This window comes from Pelmatolapia mariae, linkage group LG22 (assembly GCF_036321145.2).
Source record: "Pelmatolapia mariae isolate MD_Pm_ZW linkage group LG22, Pm_UMD_F_2, whole genome shotgun sequence".
Classification (NCBI taxonomy): domain Eukaryota; kingdom Metazoa; phylum Chordata; class Actinopteri; order Cichliformes; family Cichlidae; genus Pelmatolapia; species Pelmatolapia mariae.
The window spans coordinates 3,650,523-3,659,857 of record NC_086245.2 but is presented as its reverse complement, the minus strand read 5'-3'; the positions used below and the strand labels follow the sequence as shown (position 1 = coordinate 3,659,857).

Below are 9,335 nucleotides of genomic sequence, written 5' to 3'. Positions count from 1 at the left end.
TGGTTTGTTTTTATTTTGTTTTATTTTGCAAGTTGGTTATTAGATGCTGCTCCAGCCAGCCAGTGAATCCCCCGCCGCCCCGCCCTCTCCTCCCTGTGCCGCAAGCAGCAGGCGCACCTCACAAACGGAGGGCGCCCTTACTCCCAGCAAATGGGCGAGAGAAAGCCAATCGGTGCCTATGCCATTCCCACTATGCGCTGGCATGACGTCGGAGCATCATGAGTACGAGCAATTTTTTATTTTTTTTTTTTTGCCGATGCCCGTGATGCCGCCCCCCATCACGATGCCGCCCCGGGCAACCGCCCGTGTCGCCCGTATCAAAAACCGCTACTGCAGACAACCACCAATGCACTGACGGGTGGGGGCATCAGCCACTGTCAGGGATTGTGCTGGGGAGAGATAGCCCCCCCCAGACCTGACAAACACCACACACAGGCACAAACATGCATTCCCACCCTCATACACATATATACAAATACTCACCCAACATGGAGACACACACAAATAAATGCAGTGCACATACTCCCCATACACACTCTATACTCCTAGCGTGTTGTTCTTTTACAATAAACAGCAAACATCAGAAAGTGTGTTTGGATTGACAACAATTGTGATGACACATTATAACCTGTTATAACAGTTCTGCCCCTGCTTTGATCAAATGTGGGTTACTGCTGGTTAGTTAGTGTGACTTCATACAAACCAGTGTGTTACACCAGTGGAAGAAGCTTTTTCCTTCATCAGTCTTCTTGTTTCTTACTATAGGGGTGAACAGCTACACTAACACTCTCTGGCTCTATGCTGCCCCCCTGTGGTCACTGTTTTGGTTCATGTATATATATTGAAACTAAAAAAAGAAGAAGATTAAAGAAGAAGATTAAACTATTAAAAATTTAAAGATAATAAGCAATAAGTAATAAGTTCTATTTTTATACAATCTAACTGTATAACAGCACATTTTACAGTTTTATGTAACAAGTGAATAAAGATGAATACAAACATCATGAAATCACACACTGCTTAAAATTACTTATGCAGTACTTAAATTTATTAAAATATAATATAATATAGAATATATATTTCAGAAGAATCATCATCTACAGTGCATAATATCATCAGAAGGCTCAGATAATCTGAAAAAAATCTCTGTCTGAAACGATAAAAGGTGAAAATCAATATTAGATATTTTTTTAAATATCAATATCTTTTTAAAGGAATTGAAACCATGTTTGCCAGGTGTAAACCCAGTAGAAGACCTTTGGGCCATTATGTTTTTTTTTTTCCATCCAATATTCCCAGGATGAACCTCAGACTGTCCAGGAGCTAAATGATGCCCTGGCATCCCTGTCTAACAGAAATCAGCTCTGTAGTCCAAATTATAACTAATAGTTAGATTCTAGACCTGTCATTGTCCTCTAACTGTACTCCCAAACTCTCCATATGCTGGGAAAATAAATAAAAAATCCAGCTGTGTTTCCATCCATTTCTTTTTAGCGATAGAGAAAGAAGCAAGGTGCATATACAATAACCATGTTATCTAATGATTTCTCAGTTACTGAATAAGCAGACTCTCAAAATTACCATAATTTACAAAATATGTTAATGTTAACTTTATTGATAAATCCCATAAAATCAAGAGTTAAGTGGGGCTGAGTACTGTTGTCTCATAGACTTTTGTACAACTGGGAGTCTTCCCCCACCCCAGTCATTAGAAAGGATGCAGGTTTTCACCTCTCAGATCTGGAATGTACAATCCATCCAATCCATGTCTATTTCTGTTTTCTTTTTGCTTGTTTTTTTTTTAAGTCTTCAGAGCAGTAAACTTAAAACATGCAATTTGTCCTGCATGTTGAATTCAAGAAAGGTCTTGAACAAAAGGAGAAGAACATTTGAAATATTCCTTGAAATAATATTTGGCCTGGTGGTGGCAGTAATGGGAAAATTACATCATTGTCTTAGCACTCAATGACTGAGAGATGATCTAATGAAAACATCTACAATCAGCAGTTAAAATGGTGTGTTTCTCTAAAATGCAACAGAAATAAAAGAGCAACTGACAAAGTACAAGTGAAAGGCTGAATTTCTTTGTGTGGGCTTATATGTCATAGCACAAATTTTTATTGGCCAGATAAAAATGCACTTATTCTTGTATTAAGTGTTTTTATAGTTTATAACTGAAAAGCCACAGCGACAAAGACAAAGAAATGCTCCTCTCAGCACAGCAGAGGTTTTGTGGGTTTGTGTTTTTTTGTTGGTTCTGAAAAGTTTCTTCCGTTCTGAAAGCAGGAAGAAGGCCGGCCAAAAGTGACATCAGTGTCAGGACAGTATATCATTGTATCTGCCAGAGTTAGCAGTGCACAACAGATAGAGTACAGTTTAAACTCCTGCTCAGCGTCTCAGTCCTCTCAAGATGTCCTCAGATATTTATGCCAAACCAGATCTATCAAAGAAGGTGAGATACAGCAGAAAGGAGCAGGAGGATGGAGCAGAGTGGGAGCAGAGGGAGGTGGATATCTACGACAGTGCAGACTTTGATCACACTGGATTTCAATCACAAGGAGGAGGTAAGTCATCTGTAATAACATGTTTACTTCCAGTTTGTTACAGTCAGCTTTTAATCCCAATGAGCTGCAGCCCATCAATCGTCTCCATGTACTGTATGAACCTTTCACCTGATTTGCTGTTTTCTTATGCAGCATGATTTCTTCATACTAACTTTTTATACAGTTGGCTCTGCATAGAAAACACATTTAGACTTAATGATAAACCAGCACAGAGAGGGAGGTTATGGACAACGCTGCTGCTTTCAGGGATGTTCAGACAATGTTTGTAACTGTTACTCAAATACTATCTGCCTGCTGCTGAGCTCTGTGTGCATGAACAGCTGCTAGCTTTCAGACACAAGTGCAGTTTCAGAAAACACATTCTTTCTAAACAAGACAGCTTAATTTTTGTTTTTAATAAAAACTTGAAAACTACAAAATAATGATATCAGGCTAGTGTAGAATATCTTTCACAGCTAATGAAAACAGTATGTGTATGATAAAAAAAATACAGAGCCACTTAACCCTTTATTGACCGGCCCTCCAAATTTACCTGTAAAATGGGCCCGCCGGTGGGCCCATGGTCAATAAAGGGTTAAAATATATTACTCTAAAATGTAAGGTCATAAATAACCCACTCTATAACGTTAGTCAGTTAAAGTCTTGGATAAATAGTTTGGTTGATTGAGGGTTAATCACTATGCAGATATATTTTAGTATTTTGTGAGGTTGAGCTCATGCAACCACAACCACAGGTCTATTAAAGGCAGAGTGACAGGAAATAACCACAAACCAACATCTGCACTGTTTTCATTAGCTGTGAAAGATATTCTAAACTAGTTAAAGTCTTGGATAAATAGTTTGGTTGATTGAGGGTTAATCACAATAAAGATATATATTTTGGTATCTGACTCCTTTGTGAAGTTGAGCTCATGCAACCACAACCACAGGTCTATTAAAGGCAGAGTGACAGGAAATAACCACAAACCAACATCTGCACTGTTTTCTAACAGGACCAAAGACTAAGAATCCTCCTTCAGTCCAGAAGGGCTCTTTCAGATGTGCTACACTGGGTCTAGGAGTGCTGTGCCTCCTGATGTTAGCTGGCATCATCATCCTCTCCACACGCTGTAAGATAAGATACAATAAGATCTCGTCCTTCTGTGTGCTCCTCTCTACCGGCCTATGTTCCTGCGTCTTCTTGAAACTTAAGTTCATCACTGCCATTTCCATCCTTTCTTTATCAAAAGTCCAGTACCATCTGTCCTTCTACATTTCTCTTCATAACACCATACCTAACAAACACCTCATCACCTCTGTTCACCTACATGTCCACTGAAGTCTGTTCCAATCACCACTCTTGGATAAAGTGGCTCATCCGCTGCATCCACCTTACTCCACAATCCCTCTCTCCTCTTACTGACCTCCAACCTGTGGGGTTCACACACTGACAATATCAAAAATATACCTTCAACTTCCAGCTTCAAATCCATGATTGTGTATAGCATTCCCATCACCTCCACAACACTGTTCACATACTCTTCATTCAAGATTACCCTTCCTTATTGGCAGAACTGCTTGACTTCATCTAAGGCTACGTTCACACTGCAGGTGAAAACGCATCAAATCCGACTTTTTTGACCCTATGTGACCCATATCTGATCATGATATGACAGTGTGAACGGCACAAATCCAATATTTTCAAATCCGATCTGGGTCACTTTCATATGTGGTACTGAATCCGATACATATCCGATGTTTTAGAAAGCAACTGCTGTTTGAACGGTCATGTCGCATTAAATCCGTTTTTTACGTCACTGACACAAGAAACTGGAGACGGAGCGAGTCAATGAACAGAAACTGAGGTTTTGGACTTGATTAGCATATGGGGAGACAATTCTATTCAAGCTAAATGACTCCGTGTCCATATATACCTCTGCACGGAGGTATATGCTGCTCCAAACAAGGCCATTGTTAAAACATATGCTTTTTTTTCTCAGTGTCCTTCTTTCTGTAATTAATTTGTCAAAATTCTGTCGGTTATGACTGTGCAGAAATTGATAGGCTGCTGCAACAACACCTACTCGCTCTGTAGCTGCCATTTTTCCTTCCATAAACAGAGTGTGTTGTGTATGACGTCTTCTTTTGCGCATGAGGGCCGCTTTGAGGGCCGTGAAGCTTTCACACTAGAGTGTGTTTGCTGTCACATTTAATTTGTATTGTGAACAACCAGACCAAAAAAAAAATTGGATTTGATAAAAAAATCTGAATTGAGCATTAAGACCTGCAGTGTGAACGTAGCCTAAGTGCTCCAGGCCTTACTTCCCTTCTACCTGGTCTTCTGCACACAAATCTACCTTCCTTCATTTGGATATATCAGCCACCTCACTCCATGTACCAGTCTTACTTCTATATTTAGTATCTCAGCTCAACTCTATATTCTAGCCTTTCCTTCTCTTTCACTGTTGGCAAACTGCTGACCAACAGCACCACCAATGTGGAAATCTTAGTGATTTTCTACATGATGATTTGGCATTTTACCGCAGATGCCCTTCCTGACACAACCCTCCCCATTTAAACCTGTTTGTTGCTGGCATTAGGATAACACTGGTTTGAGGGACACCTTTGACTGGGTGTTATTGTTAATATGTGTTGTATTTATTAAACAAATCAAGAAATGCAGCTGATAAAATTAGCATCAAAGAAATAAACAAGCTTCAGCTGACCTCCCAAACTAACATAAACAGGAGAAACTGTTCACAGTCAAAGGCAGCTCAGCCCTACAAACTCCTTCAAAGTGAAACAGGAAACACACAGTGAGAGCTGCACAGGTGTGGCAGGTTGGAACAAGGAAAGCGCCTTGAGGCGACTGTTGTTTTGATTTGGCACTTTATAAATAAAATTGAATTGAACTGAATTGAATTGAATTGAAAAGCCATCTTGGCTCTTTATGTAATCATTAGGCTGCATGTTGGTGCACCAATCACAGCAGAGTATCTGCACATGCCCGTTATCATCCTCTCATTCAGTCACACCTGAGGCACAGCATGCAGAGCTTCTCATGAAGGACAGAAAAACACAGCAGTTACACAAAATGACACAAATATGATGACAGTCATAACAACGGGTCAAAGTTCAGTCTGTTACTGTATCATAGACACTTATGCTGTGTGTGCTATATGAGATGCTGCAGTCAGTCAGTGTGAGTCTGCAGCAGTCTGAGCTACAAAGATGGGATCTTGGCTGCAAATGAATGTATGACTGATACTGAATCCCAGCAGCCAACAAACATGCAGCTTCACAACCAGAACGTGTCCTTCTGCCACAGCAAATACAGGAAGTACCTGATCACATGGAAACACCTTTGATATGAGGAAGTGTTGGTTCCCACGGCAGCTTGTCTGTTCTTTCAAAAACCTAAAGATAACATCTCTGACTGCATTTCTTCACCTTCTTCCACCACACTGAAGCACAATTATTTTGAATCTTGTCAGTGGTTTTTGTTCACAGTTGATACGTATTTAGCTCATCAGATTTCCTGTAGTTCTAACACCTCCACCCACAGGACATGTTAAAGAACAATGGCTGCACAAGTTTCTGACTCTTATTGATATATTTGACAATGCAGAGGAAGAAGATTATTTCTGTTTTCATCTCTTACCAAACTTTAGCTAATTTTTAAATTTAGCTTTTTACCAAAATGTGAGTGATAGTTAATCCTCCACTGGATACAACACAGTCATTGCAGCAGATTTAATGTTTTCATTCTGTTTCTGGTCTCATTTCTAATCACATATTTTAGTCAAAAAACAGCTGAGCAACAACTCCTGCCTCCAGTCTAATCATTCAGGTAAGAAATGCTTTTAAATAAATGTTTATAATAAATGTCTAATATCTGTTGTCAGTAGATAGCAGCTACTCACTAAGAGCACTAGTAAACCACCAAGCTTGGTTAACACAAACTAAATAAACCATAAACCCTCCACCCAAGACTGGTCCACACACTGACTGAGCAGTGAGTCACTAGCTTATATTCTGCTGTGTGGCTGATTGCTGAATGAAGCCAGCTGTGCACGGGCTCCTCAGGAGAGATGGGAGGAAGCTCAGCTCCTTATGAGATAACAACACACAGACCTGCTCGAGACATAACAGTTGTTTGACAGTTTCTCAGTACACGGAAAACTACAGTCAGCCACATATCAGCTATGAAATAATGACTGAGAGATATACATGAAGGATGAAGTAAGTCATCCAAAGAACACAGTAGTTGGTCAGAAAGGTTGAAAATCTGGTGGAAAAACTTGAATCTTTGATTTTAATATTAAATATTTTGTTGTTGAGTTCAAATTAAGGTTTTTTTTACAGTTGTTTTTTTTCACATACTGTAAGTAACTAGATACTTACTGTAAATACAGATATTATCAATGTGATACACAGTTACGTGAAATCTGTCTGTGTGTGTTTGACTTTAAGAGAAGTGTCCTGATCGATGGACGAGGTTTGGAAGCAGCTGTTACTTTAAATCCACTGAGAGGAAAACTTGGTATGAGAGTCGGAAACTGTGTCAGGATAAAGGAGCTGATCTGGTGATGATAAACAGCAAAGAGGAACAGGTGGGTGTGTTTGTTCATGTCTGTGTGATCTTTGATGGAACTGACAGTGATCTGTTACTTGTGTTTTTGACCTGCTGTCAGTCTGTGACCTGCTTCCTGTCTCCACTCTGATGGATTTATTTGTTGGGTTATTTATTCTTTGTTTCCATATTGAGAGTTTATGTTTTTAACATTTCAAATGTAATATTACAAAATTCAGACATCTTGTTTAACAAACATCTAAAGCAAAGATGAATTTGTAGAACAAAATAATTGAAATGTAGAGTTAAAAAAATTAATAGTAAGAATAATTCTGTGTCTTTGTTAAATAAAACTCAGTAAAATGAAATGTTAGCTGAGTTTGTTATTGAGCTACAGGAGGAGCTGATATTCATTGATTCTTTGGCTCTTTCTGATTTCTGCACAATGGAAGAAAAGTTTCATCACATTTATTCTTCCTTCAGACATATTCACAAGATGATGTTACTACAACAGAAGTGCTGAATTATGACTGGAGACAATATTTGTGTCTCTTCTCAAACAGGAATTTATCAATGAACTGAACATGAGAGGAGAGTCCTGGATTGGTCTGGAACGCACTTCTCAGAAACATGAATGGAAATGGGTGGATGGATCACTGCTGACAGAAACGTGAGACTATTTGTTTAGACTGTTTTTCTTCCACTGTTTTTATGAAACATGATATTAATAACATGAATGTATTTACTAGTACAGATTTATTCATTAAATGTTATATTTCTGACAGCTTTTGGGCACCAGGACAGAAAAGTGAAGGTTATCATCCCTTTGGAGTTTGCTGTGACAGTGATGGGAGATGGAGAAAAAGTTCTTATGATGAGAAGATCTTCATGTGTGAGAAATGAGTTTGGTGCTTTGATGTAAATGTTTGAATAATCCAACCAAAGACACCTCACTATGAAATGTCCTGCATGAGCCTCAGACTCAGCTTACAGTTGTTACTTGTTCATTCTGCATCATATATTGATTACATATATTGTCCCTCTGTGCTCTGTGCTGTACAGTAAGGTTGGAAGTCATCCACACAAAAACTTGAAGTACTTCATTACTCTGTAGTTCCAGCAAATTGTTCTAATAAAAGTCAAAGTGCAGCTTGTCTTTACTTTGCTTTACTTGGTTTATTCATCAGTCTGTTGGTCCTAAAACTACAGTAAATGTCTTGTTTGTAAAACTTCAGCAAAAATATGTTTGATTAATAAGAATTTTAAAGGTGCTGATCAGCTGGAATATCAAAAGGACATTTTTATACCTTCTGTATATGTGAAAGTGACAGAAAGACATTAAATGTTAATTGTGTTATGTGAGTCATATATATATTTAGTTTTGCATTTTATATGGAAGTTGTATTTTGATTTGAAAAACAAATATTTCATATAAGGCTTTAAGTGTTGATGACTTTAATTACACATAAAATAACTTATTCAGTAACTTATTGTTTAAATTGTAAAAGAAAGAAAACAGCTTCAGAGCTCTAAGTGTCGCTATATTAAAGGTTCAACATTTAACTTGGAAACACTTTAAAATATTTCAAAACGAAAAACATCAACAGAATATGAAGAAAACAGCTCTGACGTCATGTTCAACACATCTATATATGAACTGAAGTGAGCATCCTCTAAGCAGCTAATGCAGCCTGTACTCTCATGTAATACCACTTTGTACCACAGGATGGTACAGTGAGTCAGCATCTAGTCTGCACTGAGCTCACATTTGTATAGTTGTTGTTGCACTACAGCATTAGGTCAGACCACAAGTGTGTTGTTCTTTTACAATAAACAGCAAAGATCAGAAAGTGTGTTTGGATTGACAACAATTGTGATGACACATTATAACCTGTTATAACAGTTCTGCCCCTGCTTTGATCAAATGTGGGTTACTGCTGGTTAGTTAGTGTGACTTCATACAAACCAGTGTGTTACACCAGTGGAAGAAGCTTTTTCCTTCATCAGTCTTCTTCTTTCTTACTATAGGGGTGAACAGCTACACTAACACTCTCTGGCTCTATGCTGCCCCCCTGTGGTGACAGTTGTAGTCAGTGTTGGTATGAAATGTTTGAAAGCTTCAGCACCACAGACAGCTACAGGCAGCTCCACTCTCTCTGTACCATCTCTGCAACATTTAACTTCAGTGTGTTGATTTAAATATTGAAATAAACTCTGGC

At 38.6% G+C, this 9,335-nt stretch overlaps 1 protein-coding gene across 1 annotated transcript; it reads left to right on the top strand.

Moving 5' to 3' along the window:
* The first annotated feature begins 2,410 nt into the window (after window positions 1–2,410).
* On the top strand, window positions 2,411–7,790 carry LOC134619915 (asialoglycoprotein receptor 2-like). The gene is made up of 3 exons (XM_063465683.1): window positions 2,411–2,564; window positions 7,017–7,156; window positions 7,680–7,790. Exons 1-3 carry the CDS (start codon window positions 2,411–2,413, stop codon window positions 7,788–7,790), a joined length of 405 nt encoding a protein of 134 aa, XP_063321753.1.
* Window positions 7,791–9,335: the final 1,545 nt, after the last annotated feature.

What these genes read in the sequence shown, in the direction of transcription:
- LOC134619915 (XM_063465683.1), top strand. Translation starts at nt 2,411, where the DNA reads ATGTCCTCAGATATTTATGCCAAACCAGATCTATCAAAGAAGGTGAGA. An exon ending in ATTTCAATCACAAGGAGGAG is followed by an intron (nt 2,565 to 7,016) that starts GTAAGTCATCTG and finishes TTTGACTTTAAG; the next exon opens with AGAAGTGTCCTGATCGATGG. An exon ending in TAAACAGCAAAGAGGAACAG is followed by an intron (nt 7,157 to 7,679) that starts GTGGGTGTGTTT and finishes CTTCTCAAACAG; the next exon opens with GAATTTATCAATGAACTGAA.